Source organism: Dioscorea cayenensis, chromosome 4 (assembly GCF_009730915.1).
Source record: "Dioscorea cayenensis subsp. rotundata cultivar TDr96_F1 chromosome 4, TDr96_F1_v2_PseudoChromosome.rev07_lg8_w22 25.fasta, whole genome shotgun sequence".
Classification (NCBI taxonomy): domain Eukaryota; kingdom Viridiplantae; phylum Streptophyta; class Magnoliopsida; order Dioscoreales; family Dioscoreaceae; genus Dioscorea; species Dioscorea cayenensis.
The window spans coordinates 1,557,241-1,585,166 of record NC_052474.1 but is presented as its reverse complement, the minus strand read 5'-3'; the positions used below and the strand labels follow the sequence as shown (position 1 = coordinate 1,585,166).

Here is a 27,926-nt window from a genome sequence, read left to right as displayed (position 1 = left end):
TTTACATCACCATATTGTGTGATTGAACTTGATTTTGAAATTTTTATCAGCTATTCGCAATAAATCAACTCTAGATCCATGCCAAAAGTAACTGAATAGTCTGAATTCATAAAACAGTAGAATAATCACAAAGTTCCAATACTGATAACGGCAGTACCTTGGGCTGGCCAGAACAGAGAAATATCCTTAGAAAGCTGAGAAAGTTTATTCCAACTGTCAATATATGATATTTCAGTAAACGATGAAATAAATAATAGAGGAAAAAGGCAAGTGATTTCCATCAAGCTAAAGGTGATTTTGAATGAGAGAGAGCACCACTTATGTTCTTCAACTTGTCAGTGAAATTGAAGAGGAAAACTGCAGAAATCAACCCAATGGAAATTTTTTTTTCTAAAAATCATCTATTGACTTGATAGGGTTGGAACATAGTCAACCAATTCTAAAATTTTTAGTTGATGAATCGCTTTACTAAAGCATATACATCATTTGGATTACGAAATGTGTTACTATATGAGAATAATGTGGATAAAACCACAGATTTATTGAATTTTAGTTTACTACTATATGACGAAATACGATAGCTATCATCACTACCTCCAATATTGAACTTCTAGAATTTTGAGAAAGCATAGTTATTTTGTCATCCATGCCTCAGTCGTCCCTGAATGTGAGTCGGCAAACTATCATGCTGCATTTGAAATTGACGTTTCAGTATCCACAAGCGCATGCTCATGAAATAATCACAAGAAAGACCAAACTAAAAGTGACCGCCTCTATTAAATCATAGCCTTGAATATAGAAAAAGATCAAATTCTACTTCCTGATTTTGCCTCATTTTCACATTAACTAATACTAGCTTTTTGAATACACAGAAAAAGTCCTACAAGAGAAAAGAAAAGTAAAGTATATCCCTGAGAGTATTTCAAGAGATAGATAAAATTCAAGAGGTCAAAGCAACAGCAATAGTTTGAAGGATAAGCAATGAAAATAAAAGGTATTTGTCAACTATAAAGCATAAGGTAAAACAAACAGCCTGACACACTTAGATATCATATGAGGAACATAGATACAAGATCATCTTCAGCCTCCCAAGACAGAACATAGAAATTTTTAAGAAGACTACGTTTCAGATCACCACAACCGCACATATATATAAATGTATAACTAAATGTTACATATAAGTTAAATCATTTTTCAGAAAGACCTTAAACAGCAAATCAGATGTGACAGAGAAAAGACATGACATGACGACTTGATGCTAGCATCCTATCAAAGAATATGATTCCTTTAACAACTCAACACCAACAACAAGAATGAAGAAATAAATTAGAAAGGAGGCAGGTGGGTTAACTCACCCAGCCAACATCTGATTCTCTTCTTCGTTGACTGTCATTTAGGTATTTTTTCATCTGTTCTGATGTTCTTGTAGGTTTTTTTTTTTTTTTTTTTTTTTTTAATATGGATGCTTCATGTGACGGATTTAGGACTCTATTTTAATTTTAGGGAGAATGAAATACCATCTATTATTGTTATAGAATTTTTACTAAAAGCTCAATTCTAAGGAATGTTAGTGAAATAATACAGAACCAATGCAACAATTAGGTATGAAAACTGAACAAGGAAGTGGAATAACGCATGTAGAGTGTTTATCTTTGGGAATTATCACTGCCTCCTTACCTACACAATCAATATATATGTTGCTCAAATTTCTAGCATCAAGTGCAACACAAAACCCAAATTCTCCACTAAAACTCATGCTCTAATAGTTAGATAATGGAAAGCGGTACAAAGAAAAATACGTTTAATAACCTTTAAGCTAAAATCAAGTGAAAACATAAAAGAGAATTCATACTGATCTAGGAATGGATTTGAAAACTTACTTCCATCTCTGAAATCTCTCTTCTCTTCCTACTTCTGGACTTTACAATCACTCTTCGAGAGGTAAAGAACAAGAAAATATAGTTAAAGGAAAGCGAACAAAACAAAATTAATCCAGCTAAAGTGAAAAAAAAAAAAAAAAAAAAAAAAAAAACCTCTTCCATTTCAAGAAGAATAACCTCATAAAGCCAACTCCATGGGCATTTCAAGCAGAACATTTCCTCACTCACCAATCTCCGGTAGATCACAGTGTAGGCCTTGGGAACCTAGAACAAAAGATCCTCCCAGGATGTACTCCAAGACGAAATTTTAGGAACTACAGGGGACCGAGGTGGAAACCTATTACAGGAGATCGATCACCCAAATACCTTTTCCTTGTAGATTGATTGATCTCCAATAGCCAAAACAAAAAAAACCAGGAACCCTAGAAAATGAAATCCGTCAATCCAATTTCCGATCTTTCCTTGTAGAACGAACAATGGATCCTTGAATATCCAAAACAAAACCTAAAGTACCGAATAGGAATCCTGGACAATCATCACAATTCTGATACAATTCCCCAATTCCCAATTCCCAATGCCCAAAACGAGATGGTAGCTTATGAAAACCCAGGAACAAGGGCCTTTGTGATGGCAGGAAAGTAAAAAATGTACAAAGGATTCTCAAATGATAATTTAATAAAGCCAAAATAATCAGAATTTCTCAAATAAATTCAAAATAGCGTAAAAATTACATTGTTTCCATAAATCCAAAACATAATGAAATATATATATATATATATATAATTTTTTGGAATATATGACTCATATTAGACTTTTTAGAATTATTGGATTAACCACTCACTCCCCTAGAGATTGGCCTTTACTGTTTATTTATTATTTGTATAGGCTAGAAGACTATGATCATTGTTTCTCGTTAACATTGATATTATTTAATATCAGTAAGTTTATATTTTATTTTTAGATTATTAAATATTCAATGTATTTTAATTTTATTTTTAATGGAATATATGCCTCATGTCAGACTTTTAGAATTATTGGATTAACTACCTACTCCAAGAGATTGGTCTAGTGTTTATTTATTTATTTAAACAATAGGATACTATTATTTGTTTATTCATAGAAATATATGAATTTCGCACATTTCTATTAATTTCTTAAATTCTAGATTGGTTCTCAATACTGAGATTGGTTATATATGGCCAATACTGAAACTTAATAGATGCCTGGATGGTTTTATGCAAAATGAAAGAAATTTTAATTTGATGGAGAGAAAGAAAATTAAGAACAAGTTTATACCATGGAGAATTAAACAGATTCCGGTCCCATATATGCAGTTCTAACAATATGATAGTACATCTGTTACAAAAAGTCTTAATGGTAGGCTTTTAATCTTAGCATACATAATTACAAGTAGTACTTTTAGTAGTTCAGTTTTATTTTCAAATAGAATAGGGGTTCTCATTTCTTTAACGTAATTAAAAATTTCTGACTTCGTCTGATTTATAAAAACAAAAAGAAAATGTGTCACTCATGCACCAAGGTCTACCACCTCCAAATAGATATACATGTGTAGCATACATATACATATGTATGTATGTGAGAAATGGACAGACTCACTTGTGCATTAAAATAAAACGCAACAAAGGCATTGCACATCGATAGTATCGTGAAAAACAGTCGCAATAGATAAAGGCAGTATAGTTAAAAATTCACTATGAATAAGGATGTGGATCAGCATAAAAACAAAACAAGCAAAACCAAGAGTCACGCTCAATATATACCTTCTAAGTACAAAATGAAAAATAAAATAACAACGGAGCACTCAATGAGAGTAAAGTGTTTTTAACCTTAGTAGGCTAAATATTTGATGATCTGATCTATAAAACAAGAATAAATAGATAATACTTGGTAATTAGTGGCAGAGACGCAATCAAGCCTACTTTACTCACTTTATGCCATAACTACACACATCTTCCGTTCCAATGAGATAAGTAAAAGCAAAGGACCCTCATTAGCGGTAGTAATTTAATACCATCTCTATTTATCTCTTCAATATTTTTCAATGAGTGGGCTTCAAATCTCATCAGTAATTTGGTGTAACAAGTTGGCCAAGTTGATCCGGGTCCTATTCCTCATGAAGACACTGCTCGACAGAAAAGCTGCACCCTTCTTAACATCTACACACACGAGACCATTGCTCATGGGTCCTTAAATTCACATTTTGAAAGTTTGTATTTTTATTACATAAAATAAAGTTAAAGTTATAAAACCCATAAAGTCACTTTAATAGTCCTATGAGTGTCTTATATTATCTGAACACTTTGATTGTTTATTTTATTTAATATTATTTGTAGTTTTGATAATCAAATTAAATCATACATTTGCTATCACTTTTACAACTGTCTGATATTATTCTCACTCAGACAAATAAATTAATAGTATATTACATAAGGACTAAATTAAATATAATTTCATGTTGTTGAGTAAATCCAAGCTATTGATTTTAATTATATATATATATAAAAGCTACTTATGGTTAATGGTATATATATTTTTATGGAGTTGATATATGACAATGTACATCTCACAGGGATGTCCATGGAGATATTTATAAAGACGTCCAAATTATCAGGTTATTGACGCGATCCGTGAGCTGCGCGTATCGATGAATAATACACCAGGGGCTTGTTTGGTTGTCTCCCAGATAATTTTGCAGAAACTAACTTTGGAAAAGTATTTGTATAGAGCTTATTCGTCTTACTCACATATTATTTTGCTGGACGTATTAGCTTTGGGACAAACAGAATCGCTCAGCATTTCGCATATTTTGAAAGACTAAAACACATCAATAAATTCAGCTAAAATGCCCTACTAAGATCGTACCGGCGCATTTTAGTAAATGACTGCTAACTTGAAATGACATTAAAAAGCGACATTTTACTTTCATAGGTCGGCCCTTCGACGATTATAAAATAAGTTCCCGATTCTGCTTTTATTTCATGCCCTCGGACTTTGTCCAAGTCCTCATCGAAACCCGCAATATTAAGCACGCAGCCAACACTTAACTTACGAAAATGTAGTGTTTTGAAATATCGTTCCTATCCAAACAACACGACTGTCACATACAAGACATTGCTGATACGTGATTCTTATCACGTATTTCAGACGATGGTGCTAATGATTCTTTCGCTGCTCGATATCGATTATCGGACGAGGTCGACAGCTGGAGAACTGTCGACAGTCGAATAATATTTTATTGGGACGTCCAAATTGGCCTCTTATATATATATATATATGTATACACATATATATATATATATATATATATATATATATATATATATATTAAAAGTAGGACTTTTATGGATTGCACCTGGGAACCATAAAATGGTTGGTGGGATAATGTATGGTATGATTTTGAGTGGACAGGGCAGCGCCGGGCTAAGACTAATAACATCACAGAATATACCATGCAGCCAGGTACCATTGTTTTCATACAATGCGCTGGTCATCTAATCATGTGGACATAATCAATCAACAAAGTCTGGAGCTTTTCTTCTTTGTTCTTCACGTCTCACATTATGTTACATATATAAAATTTATAAGTATTAGTTTGATAAACTAACTATGAAAATTAATTAGGGAAGCATACTGTTCATTAATGATTATTAACGATGTAATTTTATTGAGACTGTCTTTCTAGCGGATGAAATGGATTATCATGATAATGAGATGCCCACTATATTAATATTAAATGTATCCCAATTGGGACCTTGCTAATTTTGGCAATACTAAATTTACAAGGTTGTTATTGAATTATATTTTATATCAATCATGCAAATTTATCTATAGTTGAGGTTATCAACATATCCCTCATATCTTTTAAAATATATTTTTATATTTTAAAATTTAAAATTATATATATAAATTACATAAACTATATTAGAAGAATTCATACATATAGTGTTAATAACTCAATTCATATGTGATCTCTTAACTTCAACTCGCGGAGTCTTGAGAGAGGAAAAATAACTAAAAATATTTAAATTTATGTTTTTAGAATAATATTTTATCGTCCAAGATAAAAGAGATGCATTTTCATGTTCTTTTTAATTAATATATATATATAATGAAGAAACAATGCACGCATTCATATGAACCACAAAATCAAAAGAAAATTAAAAATAGAAAAATTAAAAATTGTGAAGAATAACACAATTGTCATTCGAAGTTTCCAAAATACCATATTTATGGAGTAATAAACTTAGAAAAAGCGGTTTATTGAAAAATTAAAATATGTTTAAATACCATAAATACCCTCAAGAGCGGAGGCCCAGGTGAATAACAATTGTAAGGGCAGTATACAACAAGGGCAATTTCCGTAACTTCACCAATAAATCCCAAATTATTCTCCCACACACAAATCAAAATTAGGAAAAACCACAAAAGGCTGGAGAAAGGGATCGCTACCCCGTTTTTGTCGTTAAGTCTCGGGCGGCGCCGGCGCGGCGCTGCCATCGCTCCCATCTCCGCCACCGTTGCCAGCTTCTGGAGATTGAGCTTCACGACGGTGTCGGCGAACAACCTGGTGTCATCCTCCGTATTCCCTTCCGGCACATCAACGGCGTAAGACTCTAACACAACGCTCCAGATCTCGCGCCCTTCTCCACCCCCAAACTCAGTCACCGTCGTCACCGATCGGTAGTTACCGGAGCCGATGCTCGCCGCCGATGATCGAGAAACCGAAGACCCGACGCTCATCGTCAAGGGATATCGAGTCGCTCGGTGCTGAAGCTCGCCGGCGGGCCAGAGATCACGCTGACTTCTCGAAGACATCCAACACGGATCTCGCCATCGCCAGGGATTGTGCAGCTGCGGACAAAGTGCTTGTAAACCTGGGGCCGATCAAAGCGACGAACCACAGCCCAGACCTTCTCTGACGGTGCTTTCACTCGTTGCGCCAGCAAAGACGACACCTCCCGGCCCCGTGCGATACTGGTGGTGAGCTTCGATCGTGGCCTTCAGCTCCTCATACTCCTCCGCCGTGATCCCCGCCGGAATCTCATCCATCTCCGATCTCGAGGTAACCTCTTCTCCTCCGACCTCCATTGTTGATTTCTCTCTCTCTCTCTCTCTCTCTCTTTCTCTCTCTAATTTGGATGTGTGTTTTCGGGTCCGATATAATATGAATGGAGGGGTTATTTTAATTGGTTAAATTTATCGGTGTCATTATTCGAAATTATATAAATGGTGATTAGTATATTAGAATTTGGTTTTCTTTTTTTTTTGGGAATAATTTAGTGGAATTATTTGAGGGGTTGAAATTGGTGCCGATTGACACGTGGCAGACGGATGGCTCATGTAGTGGTGGTGGTGGTGGTCGGCTTTCAAGCCGACCAGCTTCAGTGGGTGTGTCAGCTAAGCGCGGAACCGGTGGACTCTTATCGGATCTCATCCATCAATTCGTTAATAATCCTAATCACTTAATAGTCAGTACTATACACCATACTTATCGATCATTTTAATATTTTGACAAAAAAATAAATAAATAAATACAATGTTAATTTGACTATTGATGAATTATAAAATTTTTTATTTATTTAAAAAAAAAATTAAACTAAATAAATACTGTTATAAAGTTAAAATGAAACAAGTAGTGTAGTGTTGATTGATCAGTTAATCACTAATTATGTTGAGGATATGTATAATGTCTATCAATGATTAGACAAGTACTGATGCAACAATTGACTGTAATGGTTTGTCAAGACTAAATTGATTTGAACGTTTGATGATGTAGTTATGCATTTATAATTAATGAATGACTTGATTATCGGATCTTTGGTTAAATCCGATAAGCTTAACAGAGTTGCTTTTGAGCCGGCTAAAGCCAATAACACAGAGTATTATTTCAGTTGATATTACTGTAGCCATAATATTATAGTTTAGTTTAAATAAATATATATAGAAAGAGTTGTGGAGAATAAGAGCAAGTTGGCAATTAAAAAATGGGATTTGTTTAGAGTGTTATGATGCTATCTGAAGAGAAGGAGAGGGGCCATGACTATGAGCTAGGGTGCTTGTTTTAATGGCTGGTTCAGTGTGAGCCATATCTTCTTTCACTCAAAGTCTCTGAGCATGAGCTGGTCCCATTGCCTGCAAAAGACCACCAAGCTTACGTTTATTTTTGAGGGAAAAATTAACTGTTCACCCTCGTAATTTTTAAAAGCTTCAAAAACCTCCATTTTTACTTGGACGATACTCCGCTATATTTTACATCTTTTTAACCCCGTCGGTGAAGTTGAAGTGGGTCCGCGATATGAAATTCCTTTTTGCGCCTCTGAGGTGGGAAAAATGGCGCCCAAATCATAACTTTTCTTTATCGATAGGTTTTTCAATCTCCTCACTTGCTTTTTCTCAAACAAAGTTTAGAAGCTAGTATCTTGCTCTTCTTGTTCTTGCATTCTTGTTCACATTGTTCTTTACTTTTTTTCTTGCTTCTCGTTTGGTGTATTCGATTTTTAGCTCTTCGATTAAATTATGGAAGTTTTTGTCTTTATTCTTTGAGATCTGACGGGAGAGGGACAGTGCTAATGTTCGGGACTTCTTGGGAATCGATGTTCAGAAATATGTGAGCGATGGGGATTCTCGATATTTCCCGTGTCAGGGTGAAGTTTAAATATTGAACTTTATATTTAAATATATCTCTTACGTTTTAAATATTTTATTCTCTGTTTAACTGTTATTTTTATCGTTTAAAATATACAACGGGATGGTGCTAGCGGTTCCCCAAGCGTAATTAATACATGCTCGGTTCCCCAAGCGTTTCCACTCTCGTCAGTCGCATAAAAAAATCGGAACATTACATTACACTCTATAAGAGATTATTAAGTAATAAGGATATTTTAAACAGAAAATATTAAGTATATTTTTGTTGTAATTACATTGATATTATTAAATAATAAGGATATTTTTAAACGAAAAATATTAAATTTAAAGCGAGAGAAACCTAAACTTAAACGGAGAAAGCGAAAGTTAAAAGGGAGCAAAAAGTTATCATTATACTGATTAAAATGAATGTCGATATTAGCCGAAGTAATGAAAATGAAAATGAAAGCGAGAACCCTACCCGATAATGTACCTAGCGGGACTCAATATCATCCAGCAAGAACGGAACCTCAAAAGCGAAGCGATGAATGAATTTAATTGAATTTAGATACATGTACATTTTACATTGACAAAAATTTGTCATGTTCTTTACGGAAAAATGAATTGAATTTCATCGGTTTACATTTGAAACTATTACACCTATACTGATGACTATGACCAGCTATGCGTACACTCCTCACAGTTGCGTTTTTACGGATAAAGAGCGGAGTTTAAGCAATTGACGTTGATATTTACACAATGAACTATATGCTTAAACATCGAAAGTGTATGTTAAACAATGAATCGGATTATTAAAGAAAGAATCGTGTATACAAATATAGAAAGAATGACTAAGAACCAGCTTGCGAAGACTCACTCATCTTTGTGATGCATCTGCCTCTCCTCCCCTAAGTATCGCGGGAAACATACCTATGTCGCAAATAAAGGGACGTCGATCGCAGATGCCGTAGCTTCTCACCGTGCAGTAATGGCGCTCGATAAACCGCATGACATAGACGGCTGCAGATCGAGCACTTCCTTTTTACATCGTCGGGGCTTGATGTACGTGAACAAGCGGTACTTTGCATGGTCAGACTCGCCCAACTCCATGTCGATCACAGGGTCGAATAGGTTCATTTGCCGAGATATACAAGTTCATATTAGAATGCCGATTATTTACGAACACTATTACACAAACACAAATTATTAAAAGCACTTACCATTTCTAGCGCGTTTTTATCGTATTCTCGCTTTGGCGTGAAGAATAATGCACTGTATTCTTGTTTTTCATTATCGAGGGCGTGACGGCGTGGAAGTGGCCACTCATAATTATCGGGGAGGATGGCGATGTCCACTTCAGTGCAAGTTCATGGCGGCATCTCCAATCATAGCCATCGTGGATTCGTATGCGTCGTGCACTACCTTTGACATGAACAAGGCCGGTGGCAGTGTGATGGAGGCAGCGCCTCTTATAACGAGTATGGCACTACGCTCGTCGTCTTTTTGCAAGATACATACGAATCGTCCATCGCACATCGTGACCGTCTCGCTTCCCCTCGGCGGTCGAATAGATTGGCCCGTGATGGTCTTGACAGATCGTTCTTCCATAGCGATCTTTGTGGTTGAGCGGAACAAAGACATGTAAAACAATGTTGTAAGTATAAAATTAAGCGTTAAAGTATAAACTTTAAATTCTATATTGAATGTTTAAGCAGTAGCAGGTAATATTTAAAGGGTATCACTTATAAGTTAAATGTTATACAGTAAATTTTTAAAGCGTTAACGCTCCTACTTAAATGGTAACTCAAAAAGCAGTTTAAAACAATATCATAAAAACTTCAAACTTACTTTGTCCATGGGGCGGTTGAGGAAGATCCTTATCAACTCCCCGCTCGTACTTATTGAGTGCGATTGACAGCGTATCTTGGAATGAAGACTTTCCGAAGTTCTTCTACTTTTTATTGGCTTCACTTTTAATGGGGCACGTACGGCGAGCATCAGCGGGAGACACTTCCTTGCATCTTCTTGTTCTTGTGGGATTGTATACGCCTTCGATACGGCACGGTCAGACCGTTAGTTCCAGCAGGTGAATTCCACCGTTGAGGATAGACTCAGCGACCTTCTCAACAAGTGAGTTCCACGGCGGCGAGCATCGATGGGAGACACAGCGTTGTGCAGTTGTTCTTCTTCATGGATTGTGTCCATCTTTGATGCCGCGCTTTGTTAGGCACGGTTCCACCGTATGCATGATGTCGTCGACAACAGTCGTCGATCTTTTTCCACCGCGACAAACTCAGCGCCATCTTCAATCTCCTCCACCGTGATGGGCATGTCGTCAACGTTAACAACATCGACCGCCGATGGTGCTCGCTGCCGATGAATCTTGCTATTATTTCATCGTCGGCCCAGCACGGGTGAGACGGAGGCATTATTGTTTTCCTCTTTTTGCAAGCTTCTTGAATGAGGCCGTCTTTGAAGGGCCACCCGATGATGTCCTCGTCGTCGAACTCCGGCAGTATCGATCCCGGGTGCCCATTTGTTTGAAGGAAAGGCGCGATCGATTGTGATCGTGACCGGCCTTCCAATGCCTCCACCCGGCGACAAGCCGAGGGAACTTCGATCATCAAAATCGCGAGCCTGCGTGAGAGTTGCGGTGACATCCTCGCCTAGTGCCGGCGGGGAGCCCGTTAGGTCGGGACACTGGTCGGGGAAGCCACGGTCGGGCGGGGTGGGGAGGGCTCTCCGGCCTCGAGCGAATGCGTTTTGGCCTGAGGCGGAGAACGGCGTCCAGCGCGAGGAAGAGGTTGCCTCTCATCTTGCCTTTGAGCAAGCGGTTCCGGGAGCAATAGCATCCGACCGACGGATTTGGCCCGAACAAATACTTCTTCATCGACGTCAGCAGGAACTAGCTTCAGGGAAACTAGCATGTGTAAAACCAAAACAATCTTAAGCGAAATTATTTAGTTTAAACAATTAAAACTATATTTTACACATGTAACTTCGTATATTTAAAAGTTATAACCTATTGTGTTAAACGATGAAACAAACAAATTAAACATTAAACTAAAAAGTTTAAAGCGGTAGTTGAACAAAGTTAAAGCAGTAAAGTTATAATGTTAAAGCGATAGATGAATAAAGTTAAGCGGTAAATGATATGGTTAAGCGTTAACGTCTGAGTTAAACAAAATATTTTTGAATTATTACCTCTTTTTCCTTCGAGAGATGACAAACTCGTCTCTATCGTCAACTTACTTCCAGGTAAGTATTTTCACCGTAGCACAGCATCCTTGGGATCTTCGGAAACGGACTTTCTTTCCGGGTTCCGATCGAGCTCGTAAAACCGGATGTTAAGCGCTCACAGTGCAACCCCTTAACATACCGGTGTTGGTGCTTCTTCCCAGCGCATCTAGATGTGCGCTCGGGTAGCGGCTGTGGTATGTCCTCCATAAGCCACTCGTGCGTCGCTTAGCACCCATGCGTAGCGCCCCATTCCAGGTAGATCATCGACGTAATCAGCGATCCGAGTTAGGAGCCGAAAGCAGGGAGGTATTTGGGAAGAGGATTGTACCAGGGAGAGTACACCATCGATGGTTTGGCAAAATTCTCCTCTTCTCACTCATCCAGCGAGTTCTTTGAAAGAGTGCTCTGATGGAGTCTCTGTAGTCTCTCGTCGTCTTCGATAAATACCTCTCTTGAAACGTGTAGTGTTTTCTTCTTCAAAGCTCAGTTTGCCTCCCCATCGCAGCATGCCGAGAACGATTGCCACGTCTTCGAGGCTGAAAGTCGGATGCTTTCCCGATCCACGAATTTATTGGTGCGGTTATCGTATCTATGACGAGAGAGTCAAGAAGGGCCGCTCTTGGTATCTGACTTCCAACTCGATGAGTCACGTGAGCGGTGTTCTTCGGATGATCTCCCGAGTGTCGAGGGATCGTGTGAACTTTCGATTGACCGCGGTCTCCGCTCCGGGTGTCAAGTAGCATCGCCCGTTAACTAGATTGACCGCCGTAATCACAAGCCTGCGACAATATGACACATTGTTAAGCGGAAATGTAATTTGTTAAGCGGTAAACACTCGGTTCTAAACACCGATATCATTTTTAAGCGAGTGGCGTATACTATTAAAGCGAGATACTGAAATAATTAAGCGGAGACGAACTAACTAGCGGTAAAAGCTCGTTGTTTAAGCGGAGACCTCGTTTTTCAATCTGCAAACGTATCAGTGAAAGGGTAAGCGTAGATTATAAACATTACACAAAGCGCAGCAATCGGAAAACCATTTTCGATCGATTATCGTAGGCGAAAATGTAAAACAAAAACAAAAACCCTAGCGGGAGACATCTCCTGAGACTAACAAAACCCCGGTAGATTAATCCCCACGAAAAGCTTGATGTCTTCCACGAAAAACAAAAATCACAAGCAAAAACCGAAAAATGTCTCTTACGTGATGAATAGTTAACAAAAACCATAATGAATACCTTAGATGCAAAGTGACGAAATCTTAGAATACTTGCAGGGACTTCTTCTTGAGGCATGGGTGGAAAGGGAAGAGTGCGTGGGAAGAGAAGAGGCTGGAGGACGCAAGTTGAGTCGAGTCGAGTTGAGAGAGAGACAAGACAATTTGTAATGCCTAAGAAAAACCCACCCACTTACTCTCGCCTTGCTGAAATGGAGTGCAGACCACGACTTCCGATGCGAGGCGTTTTCGTCCATAAAATTTTTAAATACACTCCGTTTAATGCCGTTACGTCTTTTGGGGGTTTTCAAAATCATGGAGTTGAAAAGGAAGGGGTTTTTGGGTATTCGAAACTATGGGGGTTTTGTTTGGCAATTTGGCAAAGTTGTAGGGTTTTTTTGGCAATTTCCACTTTATTTTATGTATTTATTTGTTTGATATTTAAATTTGGAGTTAAGTAGAGATATTTATAATACAAAGTGAGGATTTGAAATAAGAAGAGATAGAAATTAAGTATGGAATTAATTATCAATTGATGTGATTGGAGGGAGAGGCTGCGGTGTTCAAATTGGAAAGTGGGGGAGTGTGAATAGCACTAGACATTGGGATTGGATGGGAAGCAGCTGAGTGGGCTTTGTCTCACCTCATTGAGCATGTCCTACCAGTCAGGCTGGACTCTTCTATTATGGCTCAGTAATGGTTTCCTTATATTTGATTGCTTTGGGAGACACAATTATATCCTCTACAGAGACTTTCATCTTAAATGATATGTGTATGTGTGTGTGTTTTTATATATATATATATATATATATATATTGAAGCCGTTTACGTCTAATGTCCTTTGTTTTTATTGTTACTATTTTAAACAGATGTACTCCATCAAAATAAATTATTAGTTATATATCATAATTGTCATCATCCATTAGGAAATAAAACTTTGATGGAGAAGACAACGAAAGATAATTAAATCAAATTAATATATGTAAATAATGGATATATATTTAATAAATGTATTGCACCAATATTTGTAGATACTAAGAATGATTAATGTCTTGACTTTTCAGCTTCCAAAATACATGCAAATAAAAACAGTATTATGATGTGAAGGGGGATCTTCCACATCCCTTTAAAAATACAGGAAAAGGATTGGAAGAAGAAAGCTATAAAGATTTTAAAAAACTGGACTTGTTTTCTAAGAAAGGACCTGCAAGTATTTGTAGGAATGCATTACTTCTGTCTCTGGCTTTTCATGCTTCTTTTGATTTTTGTATATAATTAGGTGGCACTTAGGCATATACTTATCCCAATCCAGGCACCTAAGTGGGAACTATATATCCCTTCAATAAGTCTATTCATGATAGCTATTGCAGCAAGGTAAGCATAAAATATTTTTGATGACATGAGCTTCTTTAATGTCTCTCATGTTAAGATGTCAGTGCTTCTGCTATTTTATTAAAGTGGTGTTCCAAGTAAGCAATGGAGAGGAATCAATGGACATTGCCATGTCTCTGGAAAGAACCATGCATGGGTGAGTAGATGGGTACTTATTGATTGATTGTTGGAACAATAGAATTGTTTATTATGGCCTTTAAAATAATGTTCACTGTTGTGGTGTATAGCATGGAGCTGAGCTCATTGTAGTTGTCATTTATGAATTTAATAAATGAGAAAAATTGTATCAAGATCTCAATTAGTGGAGAACTTGGAAACAGCCAAAAGAAATGATTCCAAGTCCTTGCAGAAATTTATAAATCGAATTAATTAAGAGTTTATCTTTTCATGCATAATGAGTAGAACATTTATTGCATTAAAACTATTCCCTCCATCTTTCATGCACATTTATCTGAATTTTCCTATTTTATCTATTTCTCATGTTTCATCCACTAGTTCTCTCCCCTTTGTCACTCTAATCAATTTTTACTCCAATCTTCTTTGTTAAATACATGCTATTTTTACACACATTAATTTTTTTTTTAAGGAATAAAAGAAAGCATGAGTTTGTAAAACACTATCAAAATCAATTTTAGATGAAAGCCTAATTTATTTTATTAATTTATTTATTTAAAAGTTGCATTTGCTATAACAGTGATGAGAATAATGCATTTAAACAGATTTATAGGGTTAAATTTGTAAATTTAACTCTTAAAAGCATTACGTGAACAGATAATTTTGGAAACAAAAAAAAGTTTAAAATAAAGTGATATAGAGGGAATATTAAATAATGTTCTCTCCTTTTTATCCATTTTAATGGTGTAATTTATTTATTTATTTTTTTTTTACAAAAATAACAATTATGTATTTTTTCGCCCTCATTAAATAGATTGGAGAACAACCACCTGCTTCTTCTCATTAAACTTTCAATCTATTTCAATAAATGATAAGTACACCATCTGTTCAGGGGCTATATTACAATAATTATATACCAAAATAAGTGATCTTTTCGATTAATTAGAAATCCTGAAAGTACAATGCGATATCTTGCGTGATACTTTTTCTAGCATAGGATTATATTTAAATTTTTCTTTTTAATTTTATAATAGTTTTTTTATATGAAATTTTACATTTACTAACCTACAAATTTTTAAATTAATTTGATATCCTATCTAAAATTTTACGATGGTTTTTATATAATATTTTTACGTTTTAGTTCTTATAATTTTTAAATTAAAAATTTTTTCTCACAACCCTATTTCCGATTGTCGTAGTAATCTGGAATTGTCCAACGCAGTCTCAGCCGAGTAGTGATTCGTAATATGTGATTATCGTAATCTTTTTATAATATATATTATCGTTTCATCAGTTTAGAGTATGATATCGAACTTTTATTACAAATGATATATGTTAGAAAGAATTTAAATTAAAAAAATATATATATATAAGGACTTAAGCGTAAAATATATATTAAAAACACATTATAAATTTTAAATAGTGATATGATTTAATTTAAAAATTATAAGGACTAAAATGTAAAATATTATATAAAAAAATCTAAAATTTAAATAGAGTTGTGAAAAAAAATTAATTTAAAGAATTTGTAAAGTTATAAATGTAAAATTTCATATAAAAAACTATTATAAAATTAAAAAGAAAATTTAAATATAACCAATGTGCAAAAAATACCATGCAAGTACACTGCATGATACTTTTTGCGCATTTTGATAATTAATTTAAAAAATACTTATTTTAATATATAATTAAAAAAATGCAATATTTAAAAAAAATAGCCTCTGTTCAGCTTGAAAGAAAACTCATTGGATGCACAGATCAGACTATAATTAGACAACCAGGACAAGACCTACCATCCATTCCTTCATGAACAGTAGTGAACAACTTCAAGAACTGACTTCACAACTATTTCAACCATAAAGAACTAGTTCAGACTTCAGAGCACAACAACCAATTCCAACCCATTAAACTGTCAATCTATTTCCATAAAAGTTGATAAGTACAGCCTTCATATATACTGAAAAAAACACATAATTAGATATACAGCACAGACTTAAATTTGACCACCAGAACAAACCTTCCATCCACCCCTTCATGTACAGTGTGCAACCTTGAACAACCAACTTCATAACCAGCTTTTATGATTTACTGCCACTTATTATCATTATTGACTTATATAGAATTTGTCTCATCATTCCATCATGCAAGAACCTACAAATTGGAAATTTCAAAGAAAAGGAGATGGTGAGTCTTTGAATATATTAACATATGTAGATGTGAAAAGAGATGGTGAACTTACATGAGTTATAGATTAGCAACTTGAGCTTTTTTAATTCAGTTCTCATCATAGGATACATGGAAATCAGTGGTGCATCCCAGTGCTTCTGGGTCCTCAGCACCACAACAATCATAAAATTTAGCAGCATATGGAGGATCATTGGGACCAAGTTCATAATACCTACAAATTTTTAAAAAGAATGAAATGCAGATTAACCAATAGAGCACATTCAGTTTTAACTAATATGGTTGTGCAAAACAGTACAAACATCACTAGAAGTTGGTTATATTGCTGTAATGAAAGATGAGCAAATTAAGGTCAAAGCACATAATAAATTGATAAGGGATATAGTCATATAGGCAATATGGTAAATGTAAACCCTATAGATTGAATCAGATTTAAGTTGTTCATTCAATAGGAACACATCACAGCACTGAAAAATCTCCACCACCCTATATATGGAAAGGACTGAATCACGACCATTGCAATAGCTAAACAGTTAAGGTAGTTGACTCTTATGTGAAAAATCGAGGTTTGACTTTCTTTTGATACATGGTTGTAGCGTAGATATGGTGCATGCAGTGATTTATCACGTTATATATATATATATAACAATATGTTTTCTGGGAATATCCCCAGAAAATGAATCTAGAGACATCCCACCCATTTAATGGCTGCTTTTTCATTACTAATCCCGGAGGTGGGGCCGGAGTTATATTTATAATAAAAACAACTATAGATATATAGATAAAAGGTTTATCATACACTAGTAGGATAAATTTTAGGTATGAGAACTTATTTATCCTGATAAAAATGTAGTCCTGTTATTGATCCCAAGTACTGCATATAATTGAAATCATAAGAAGTTATCAAGAAAGGAAATCAAAGAATTCCAATCAATCTATTTTTCAGGTACTGCAAATAATATTAAATAAACTAAAAACAAACAGATTTGAAATTCAATAGTAAAATGCCTTCAGATCATCAAAACAATGATTTTGACCTTCAAATTCCAAACTTTAAGAGATGCCGGAAAAACAGAAATCTAATTATTATCAATAAGAACATACATACAAACTCAATCAAAGAGTAAATATGTTAAATTGTTAGGAAATTAAATTGAGAGGCATCATGAAGATTGAAGAAGGAACATAGAAAAAGAGACCTTTTCTGATCGTCGTGTCGTCGGCAAACGAAGAAGGAAGGGTGGAAACGGCAAGATGAAGATGTATTCGAGGACGGATCGAAGCTTTCTTTGCATCGCTTGCATATGATTCCATGAACTCCTCGTTCTCCTCTCGCTTCCCCCTTCGCCTCCATCACTGCCTCCTCTCTCTCTCTCTCTCTCTCTCTCTCCACCAAAAGTCGGATTCAAATAAGAAGCCATTAGGATCCGATAACCAATCAACTCTACTGTTCGGATTCGGATCCTAAATCGAAGCCAGTTTAATTATGGAAGGTTATGGACCCGAATTCGCTATATATTTTGCCAAAAAATATGATAAATGGTTGAAAAAGCTCTTTTGGGAATATGAGTGTTTCATGATTAAGATATATATTTTGAGAAAATAAGAACAAAAAATAATTCAGTGAAGTAAGTTTTTAAATTAAAGAACTCTAAATTGTAGCATCAGACATCAAAAATGTTAGCATTGAGTTAGATAATCCAAGACAGTTGGATTAATTTATGGTTTGCCAATTAGAAAACTACAAAAACTGGTGGCTCTCACCAGGGTGAAACACACTTAAAAAGAAAAGAAGTAACAAGCGGAAATACAAAATAAAGGAAAGAAAAACATTTAAAGTTTTGGTGAAATCAAGCGTTTGGTCTCTGCACCGACTCAAACCCAGTCTCGAAAGTAGACAATTACTTTCTATTTGGCTCTTGAATCATATTGCCGGTATTGAATGAAACTCTAACGCTCATAAAATCCAGAGAGTGCTTAATCTTTTGAAAAGCTTCAGTTGAAAAGTGTTGTGCTGATGGATCAGTGATTGATGAAAGCCAAGAAAACAATATATTAACAATTTAAAAATAATCAAATTAAAAAAGTAAAATAATTAAATTACAGATTCGATTATATATATATATATATTAATAAAAATAGATAAATCATAAATTTATTGAAAAAAACAACAAACGAAACTCAGTTCTAGACAGATATTTGAGATTATGGCTAGTAAAATTATAAATCAGAATAAAATTATAAAATTATTTATTTATTTTTAATGAATAGTAAAAAGGCTTTAATAATAATAATAATTTTTTAAATTTTAATTTTAAGTATATTTATTTAAAATGTGTACCGTGGTGGAAGTATCGTAGATTAGTACAGATGGTGAGGAGCCTGATATTACATCAGTTTCTAATGTTTAATGAATGAATCTATCAATTAACAGTTGAATGAAGAATCAAAATTCACATAATATAATGATCATAAACTGGAGATGTGATCTGAGCCAATATCTGAGCAAATTTGGGAGCTCTCAAGATTCAATGCAAAAGACTCTGCTAGTCTTCCGGCATCTTGAACTCGAAGACGAGTTCCTTGCTGTGCAACGACAACTGATGCTACTCTAGAGGCCAACATTCCCATGCCTTTCAAATCCGAAGCTCCCCTAAGGATTCCGTAAAGAATGCCTGAAGCATAAGTGTCGCCAGCTCCACAAGTATCGATGGGCACGCAGGGAGATGGGGGGATGTATATAGCTTCGCCTTTAACACCAATGTAAGAACCACGTGGGCCGTCGGTAACTGAAACAAGAGGAACAAAGTGACTCAAGTACCGTGTAGCTAAGATGGCACTGTCATTTGAGTTCAAGTTGCAAAAGGCTCTTGCTTCATTACTGTTGGCAAACACAATATCAGCATAATTCCTTATAATTTCCCTGTTTAAGAAGATTGTAGACAAAGCAATTAGATAAAAGTATATCTCAGTTTTGTAAAGTACTGGGATCTAATATGCACTAAAGAAAGATAGAGGCATGACGAGGATAATGGGAAAAAAGAGTTCTATTGCGCAAGCCTACTGCAAGAATCAACCCTATGCTATTTTCATGCACAAAACCTCACTTGTGAGTCAAATTGACTACTTAGATGTTATGAGACAATACAAAGATACGTACAAAATTGATGTTTAGAGACATACCAGAAATGATCATAACATCTCTCGATACATGACACATCAGATGCTGTAACAGCAATAAGTGCACCATTCTTGTGTGCGTCTTCACAAGCTTTCATTATAGTTTTGATTGTATGAGGAAGTTCAAATAAATACCCTTCTATGACAAGCAAGTTTGTTTTTGAGATTATGCTTGCTAGGTATGGATCATAGTCAACTGTAGATGAAGTGCCCTGAAAATTTTCAATGTAGAAAGCTGAATCCAATTAAAAAAAAATTCAACTATAAAATATAATATATATGAATATAATGAAACATGAAAGCCTAAAACAAGTGTCTGTTAAATAAGAACCTTCAATAACAGGGGGTAAAAATCCTATCAATAAGAGATACTTAACCAGGCAAGCAATGAAATTTGTAGCTTAAAATTAACCTACAGTAGCTTACAATATTGAAATTACAGCATTACACCGTATACAATATGTGGTCCATTTTATACAATATCACATGCTAAAATAGTAACATGCGACTCAATAAGAGTTATCTTTTTTGGTAAGCATTATAATGATATCTTCACTACTTATTTTGACAATGAAGTTACTTTCAAATCCTCTTCACAACTTAGGTAAATCTTAAATCAGGATCCCTTTTTACTAGAAGCAATTCCCAAATTTCAATGTACAGAGGGGAATGCTCTCAGCTAATAGCTCATTGGCACTTGGCATAAATCATTACCCAATTTGTTGTATTGGAACTTTGGCATGAATCTTAATCCAATTTGTCCTATTGGAGCTTGCTAACAATAGCTGCCACGGAGACACCTCTCAAAAATCCAGACACATGGATAGTTTTCAGTGGTTCTATATACTCTCCAATGCCTATCATGATTGTCTCTTTTTCTCTATCCCAAGTGCATGATCTCAGGGCATATCTGATTGCAGCCAATTTCACGGTAAATATGCCTTCTAAGGGTTTGGATGACAACCGCAGGGGTAGTGGATTAGGCGTAACTGTCAACCATATCCAACTAGTTCAATTTCTACTCTCATGTGTAAAGAAGTGTGAATAGTGGAGGAGTATACATGTGAAATCATGATGCATAATAGAGAAAATTTTAGTGCTAAAGACTTAGACAAGTTAATAAACAAAAGAATTAAAAGGATTTAAAAGCTAATACTCATAGAGGACCATTCCTAACCTGGTATGCGAGCATAGTACGCTGTGCATCTGGAGTGGTGAGAACAATAACTGTTCCAGTTGTACCATCCTTGACAGGCTTGGATAGAAAGTTAACATTAGCCCGCCGAAGCTTTGCACGATAGAAGCCACCAAGGGGATCACTACCCACACTGCCTGCCATCGCAACATTCAAATCAGGACCACCCACTGATCGGCCACCAAGTCTAGCCAAAGCAACCAATGTATTGGAAAGAGACCCTCCAGCAGCTGCCTTATAACTGCAACCATCCATTGCACGCAAAACTCTACCTCTCTCTTCATGATTAACCACCTTCCTAGTGCCTTTCTCTATTCCCACTCTCATTAGAAACTCATCATCCACCATGCCAGAGAAATCTACCTAGAATGACCAAGAACTACAAGGATGAGTAACATCTAGCATCATTGCTTGTTTTCGTAATCAGTACTTCATTTCCATTAATTATACAAAACAAAAAGGTCCATGAGCTCTTTCACTTAATGTGTCTCTACTATTATGGACAGGGAGAGCACCAATCAATTTCACTAATCAAAAGAAAGAAACATAGCTATTCAGTTTTCATGAAATTCAAAACTAAAGGGAGCATAGATTTTGAAATTTTCACGAAATTAGAACTGCGAGTGCGTATTTCGCAGCTAAACTAAAGCAATAGAGCATAAGAAAGTTGATAGCTTTTCACATAATAACTAAACACAGAAGCACAAAACCACTCAAAATCAAGGAAAAATCGCAGAAACGAAAAGAGAAAACAAAAGAAACGAATACCATAGCTTGTCCAAGACCCAAAACATCCCATCTCTCAGGGGCCACCGAAGCCATCAACACATCCACTGACTCCTCATCCTCCTCCTCCTCCTCCCCTTCGATCTCGCTTACCAAACCACCGGGGGCATCATCACCTTCTCCAAGAGAACCCAAAACGCGAAATCCCCCAAACCTCCATCTCCTCGAAAACCCACGACACCCCCTCAATCGATAAAACCCAACATTTCTACGCCCAAAACGAAAACTAAAACAGGATACCAAAGCGAATTGGCGAGAAGAACGGGGAAGACAACGGCAAAGCGCGCGCGGCGCGGAGAGGATAAGGAGCGAGGGCCATGACCGTCGCCCGTTTCAAGGAGCAAGACACATCTCCATTAATGGAGGCGTGGAGCACCATTCGTGGACCATTGATCATCACTAAACAGTGATTTTCCCAATCTACCCTTGTTTTTACCGACTAAAACGACTTTTCTTTGATTTTTCTTCTAAATTTCTCCATTCCTTCTTAAGATTCTCGCTATGTCAAGACAGCTGATCTGAACCCTTGAAATTCCCATTTTGATCATGACCGTTAAAGTGCCTAAAGATTCAATCCATGTTGCAATCTCAAGGCTCATTATCTTTCATTCTTTCCTACCCATTTCGTTCGCTAGCCAATGGCCACCCGCCTTCGCCGCCGTACGACCCGCCACGTCATCTCTCCCAACTCTTGGGCCCACACTCCGTGACCAATAGAAAGAAAGAACGAGAGAGTGAGAGAGAGAGAGCTCAGCACCAAGTTGGATAGATGCGAAGTCGTTATCGGCGAGCCGGAACACTAGAACGCCGGCGATGGCTTCATCACCCGAGAGCTATGCCCCATCGCCTACTCCATCGGCAAACCTTGGCTCGTTTCCGATGCTTGTTCCCGTCCTCATTCTCTTCATCTTTGTTGTCGGTTTCTTCTCCATTTATCTCCTTCACAACTTGCTTTACATCTTCCTCGCTTCACGACGCCCACGAGGAGTACCCGTCCAACGTCCACCGGTGCGTGGTCTGGACCGGGAGATTCTGGAAACATTCCCGACGTTCGAGTTCAAGGAGGTGAGCGCGACCGGTGCATGCGAAGCGGAGTGTGCGGTGTGCCTGGCCGAATTCCACGGCGGAGACGCCGTGCGAATGCTGTCGGTGTGCTACCATGTGTTCCATCGGGAATGCATTGATGAGTGGCTGGAGAAGCATACTACGTGTCCCGTTTGTAGGTCGGATCTAGAGAAGCCGCCGGTGCCGGAGACTGAGATGGTGGTGGTGGAGACCCCCGAAAGCCACGTTGTCGTCGTCGAGGGAGATGGTGATGGTGATGGTGATGGTGTGGAGGATCTTGGAGAACTGGGCTTGAAGGAGGAGCCCGGTGTGGTGGACCCCAAAGGTGATGACGCCGACGGTGATGATGAGGAGAATAGGTTAAGATTAACTGTGACTGCGGAAGAGCAGATGAGCTCTTTGTAGGCTTCGTTGCCCTTTTAATTTTTTTTTGGGTTATTTTTTTCTTTCAGCGAAGACATAGGTGAGGAGGCGTAGGATTTATTTTAGAGGCTGTAAAAATAAATTTATTTTCTATATTATATATATATATACATTAGAAAAACTACAGATTTATTTGAAGTCATGATTTGTAGTACATGGAAACAATGAAGCAACCACCAAAATGGATCAAGAGAAAAATAGTTTAGAACTTTGAACTTACATTCAAATATAAGTGGAAAATATGAACATTCCCTTGTATTAAAGCATCTTGGAACCTTTAATCCACAGGCAGTGGATCAAATGTAAGTGGTTGCAGTGCAACGGTGAACCCAACCTCTTATGTCTAATTCATGGTTTACGTACATATCTGATTATGCTACCAGATATAGTTGAATACTTATTTGGAAGTCCCACCATTATTTTTGGTGATAAAAGCCTTGTAGGAGCTCATGAATTTTGCTGAGAACTCTGTAAATCAAGATCATACAGTCCATGTAGGAAGAAAGATGATTAAAAAGATAAATCTGTCAATATAGTGTTTGATCAATTTACCTTCGATCCTCATGAAATGTTGAACGTTTTTCTTTCGATCGTGAAGCCTCTTTCCAGATTCTTCATTTGATTCGCGAGTGAACCCTACTGTCTTCTCTTCATTCAAGATTCGCCCATTCTTATCCCACTAAAACCATGGGAAAGAATGATAACATATTTGGACTTCGAGAAAAAAAGTTTGATCAGATTAACATAGAACTGAAATTTCTTAACTCACAATGTTATATTCTTGATACAAGGCATCAACTTTGAGTTGGAAATGTTCATCAACATGTTGCTTCAGCTCTGACACAAGAGTCTGTTAATGGAAAGCAACAGTAAGTAAAATGACAGATCTGTCTTGCAATCTGTATTTGATGATTCAATGGAATTAAGGAAAGGGTAACTTGCATTGAAAATGAAGGCTGGTGATACATCATGCTCAATAAGATTCTTAAGCTTCCCACGGATAATATATAACCTGTGATACACAAGGCCAAGTTATATTAATCCTAAGCTGTTTGTCAAAGAAAGGAATAATCAATATCTAAGGTCCAATATTTTATAATTGTACATGATTTACAGTGAAATCAAAAGCCGATGTATTTTAGTAATGCTACTCACTGCTTGGGACTTTGCTCTTCGATAATATTTTTAGCTATGTTTGCAATATCTGCTTCCCACCCGGTTAAGATTTCATGGGCTTCTCCCAACTGAAAGCTGCAAATGAAGTAGCATGTATGCATGCATTATTTAAATAAATTTACTCATAAGGAATGTGATAAATAGGGGCTGAATTTAGAGGGCAAGACATGTAATTATCACGTGAAGAAAACGGTTGAAGATATATATCAATGGTGATGAATACGCCTTAAATGACTGAGAAGTGTCCATGGTAATCTAAGATAATGTAGACTTCAAAATTATGTGCCTAATTTATTTGATAAATTACTATTTGTATGCCACTTGTTTGGGGTAATTCTTCTTTAAATAATCAACACTCTAATAGAACACAAAAAAAAGTGGTCTCTCTAAGGCATTGATGAATTTTTCAAAATATTTCTTTTACTTCGTTTAGTTCTTTGACAAACTAAGATCCAACCATTCACAAATTTTAAAGAACCAGTATCATTGGATGCTGACCAATAGAATCAAGTAAACAGTAATCAACACAAACTAGAATATTCATTCGACATATGTTCAATACCAAAGGCAATAACTCATTACTCATTGAAGACTAGAAGTTCAGTAAACAAGGTACGTACTAAGATTTCCAGGAGGCCTCAAATGAACGAATTGCTTGACGTAAATTATGCTTTGAGTTTTCAGCAATTCTTTCAGCTAAATGACGAGTTAATCCCACGCCTTCTTGATCAGCAATAAACTCAAGAACTTCCACAATCTAAATGGACAAGCACTTTGTTAAAATATATTTCTAAACTATGGTATCCGCACTGGTTCTTTAGAATGAGAAAGTAGATTTATATTGATCACCTCTTTGTCTGAAGGTGGTTTGAGGTTAATTATTTTGCACAGATGCTTGATTGGTGGTTGAAGCTTGGAAGCATCAGAGCAGCAGAAGAAAAGCTTGTTACAACCCTTTGTACTTATCCATGAGCCACCGGACATAGTGTTGTGCGTCATTTGAAATTTTGTCAGCCTCATGAAGAACAATTGCTGTAGAAAGTGGTAAAATATTTGGAGTTGCAAAATAGCATAAATTTATTTTAGCTTTAAAAATCCGTTTGGTCTCTATATATAAGTCATCCCCAACATGAAATATCTGACCTCAAAAAAGCAAACTAAGTATGAGAGGCACTACCCATCGGAAACTCCATTCTCTTCTTTCGATATACTAGCCACATACCTTTGCAGTTTGTCTGATCACATTGAACAGCCTGCTCTGATGGAATATGGAATTCATTTATCAAAGTCATTATAACATGCTGCTCATAACCACGTGACTCAGATAAATTAACTTCAATGTGCTGGGAAGATCGCCTGACATTCAAATCTATGCTCCCAGCATCAGCATGTTCTCCCTGTATATGAATAAAAGAAGATATAAAATCAGAAACTTCCGTTCCACTGTATGCTTTGTTATCCTCTTGGTGCAAGGGATTTCTTCATGGGAAAGACATAAAAGTGGACAGTAAGAAAATACCTTAAGCTCTATTCTTTTCAACTCATTTTTCATCTGTAGAAGAAATAACCATCAAAAGGTTATAAACAACAAAAATGGTGTGAAGAAACTTATACGGTCACCTAGACACCATTCATTCATACCTTCATCTTTTTAGGTCCAAATGCATCTCTCAAGAATGCCAACACCATTGTTTTCTTGCCAACCCCTGGTGGACCTTCAAATATGAAATGACTGCACTCGTGTGTCTTTATCTAAGAAAATCAGCACACAAAGAGGAATTAGTGGCATTATGTCTCTTGGTTACCAAAACCAAGAAATTTTCTTAGAATTAACTTCACCAAATTTGCATCCATAGATCTTATGAAAAGATTTTATGGCCATTAAAAAAAATATCAAGGTGAACTCACAGGTATCATTTAAATTTAATACGCCACTGATACTATAATTTTGGCCTTACTAGTTGATCCTCACAAAATTACAAAACAATACACGCAAGACATATCCAATGCCCTGAGTCAATTTTTAATAATTTGTGAATGGAGACAAGGGTACATGTACAACAAATTTAGGCAATTCAAGCATCTTCCTTTATATCCAATTTCAGTATTCTCTTCCCTAACTACGGCATTAATATTTCACGAATCAGAATCAAATCATAAAACTTGCAACACAAGACTATGAATAGATAGATATCAATAACTTGGGACTAAAAATAGGTATTATCAGAAACTATAAATTCTACTTTTGATTTTTCAAAAACATAGATTTTTCACAAAATTAGATATGACAAAAAGAAAGAAAAAATTGGATTCCAATAATAGCATACCATCCGTTGAAGTTCCTCTGCTCGGTCACGGTTGCAGATGAACCCTGCCAAAGTCCTGGGACGGTACTTGTAAGCCCATACGAACTCAATCTCCTTGGGCGGTGACGGTCTCTTGAGCTTCTCTTCGCTGGCTGTGATGGTGCCATCAGTGGCCACGATCTCAGTCTTCGGATCTCTCTCCCTCAAGGACTTCGCATCAGGCTGGACAACGGGGCTAATGGTCCTCCCGCTCAGACCACTCTCCTCCAAACCAAGCGGCAACAATCCAGGATCGCTAGGCGACGCCCTATCCTCACTGAGAGAGAAAAAGGAAGCGGCACCCAAGAGACGGAGTTTCCTGGAGATGTCGGAGCTGGCAAGGCTCTCTCGGCCAGGGCTAAGGCCGTGGCTCGGAAGGTAGTTAGGGCTGGAGGCAGGTAGAAAGGTGGAGTTTTTACGGCGTTCGTTATCCCTAAGTTGGATCTCCGTCAATCCAGAAGCGGAATCGGACGAAGCGGGCAAGGACTGGGCGCTCGACGGAGGGGCACAGAGGATTGCAGACTCGGACGAGGAGCGGCGGAAGGCGCCACTGTCAGGGCTCGCCATTGATGGAGGAGAAGGGCTTCGAGAAGGAGAGGCATGGCGACGAGGGTTTTAGGGTCTGGGATGCAGATGCTATCGAGGCGGATGAGCGATTTCAACAAGACGAAAAGTAAACATAAACCTGAGAAGGGGACATGAGAGATCCTTCGCCGCTTAAACGAACGGTCCAAAGACTAAATGATAGTTGTGCGATGATCTCGAGGCAATCACTCTAAGATGTTAGTTAAGTTGAAATGGATAATTAGATGTCTGATGATCTCGAGACAATCACTTTAAGATGTTAGTTAAGCTGACATGGATAATTAGATTGAAAAGATTAATGTAGGGTCGAGTGTCACACCCAGTGATGTTTCGCCACATTTTATCATTTATCTTGGATGCTAGCTCATTCAAATCGAAGTCTTTTTCAAACTTAGATAGGATGGAATTATATATAAATAGATGTAGATATTTGTTAAGTAGATACCCACTAAAAAAACGAATATAGACACCAATAAGATGTGGAAGCAGTGTAATTGGGG

The 27,926-nt window shown here is 36.8% G+C and overlaps 4 protein-coding genes and 1 pseudogene across 4 annotated transcripts; 1 reads left to right on the top strand and 4 right to left on the bottom strand.

Moving 5' to 3' along the window:
• Positions 1 to 125: 125 nt before the first annotated feature.
• LOC120258152 lies at positions 126 to 7,046 on the bottom strand (annotated as a pseudogene).
• A 9,335-nt stretch (positions 7,047 to 16,381) lies between these two features.
• On the bottom strand, positions 16,382 to 18,063 carry LOC120259106. The gene is made up of 3 exons (XM_039266643.1): positions 17,871 to 18,063; positions 16,727 to 16,885; positions 16,382 to 16,638 (listed from the first exon to the last, which is right to left on the bottom strand). The coding sequence occupies exons 1-2, from the start codon at positions 18,023 to 18,025 to the stop codon at positions 16,762 to 16,764; spliced, it is 279 nt and encodes a 92-aa protein (XP_039122577.1). The 5' UTR covers positions 18,026 to 18,063; the 3' UTR covers positions 16,382 to 16,638; positions 16,727 to 16,761.
• Positions 18,064 to 19,014: 951 nt separating this feature from the next.
• LOC120259243 (uncharacterized sugar kinase slr0537) lies at positions 19,015 to 22,162 on the bottom strand (the record flags this gene model as incomplete). The annotated part of the gene is made up of 4 exons (XM_039266818.1): positions 19,015 to 19,594; positions 19,855 to 20,063; positions 21,029 to 21,409; positions 21,815 to 22,162. Coding segments are annotated over 4 exons (1,392 nt in total), but the record flags the coding sequence as incomplete, so codon positions are not given.
• LOC120259244 (RING-H2 finger protein ATL29-like) lies at positions 22,162 to 23,323 on the top strand. The gene has a single exon (XM_039266819.1). It carries the CDS (start codon positions 22,646 to 22,648, stop codon positions 23,300 to 23,302), a length of 657 nt encoding a protein of 218 aa, XP_039122753.1. The 5' UTR covers positions 22,162 to 22,645; the 3' UTR covers positions 23,303 to 23,323.
• Positions 23,324 to 23,432: 109 nt separating this feature from the next.
• LOC120257909 (replication factor C subunit 3-like) lies at positions 23,433 to 27,641 on the bottom strand. The gene is given in 12 exon segments (XM_039265208.1): positions 23,433 to 23,788; positions 23,873 to 23,999; positions 24,090 to 24,170; positions 24,263 to 24,332; positions 24,476 to 24,571; positions 25,117 to 25,253; positions 25,346 to 25,453; positions 25,455 to 25,528; positions 25,719 to 25,893; positions 26,016 to 26,048; positions 26,138 to 26,248; positions 26,824 to 27,641. Coding segments are annotated over 12 exon segments (1,668 nt in total). The 5' UTR covers positions 27,409 to 27,641; the 3' UTR covers positions 23,433 to 23,717.
• Positions 27,642 to 27,926: the final 285 nt, after the last annotated feature.

Excerpts from the sequence above, each read along its gene's own strand:
- LOC120259244 (XM_039266819.1), top strand. The coding sequence starts at position 22,646 with ATGGCTTCATCACCCGAGAGCTATGCCCCATCGCCTACTCCATCGGCA.
- LOC120259106 (XM_039266643.1), bottom strand. The coding sequence starts at position 18,025 with ATGGAGGCGAAGGGGGAAGCGAGAGGAGAACGAGGAGTTCATGGAATC. Across the intron at positions 16,886-17,870 it reads CGACACGACGATCAGAAAAG|GTATTATGAACTTGGTCCCA; the intron begins GTCTCTTTTTCT and ends AAAAATTTGTAG.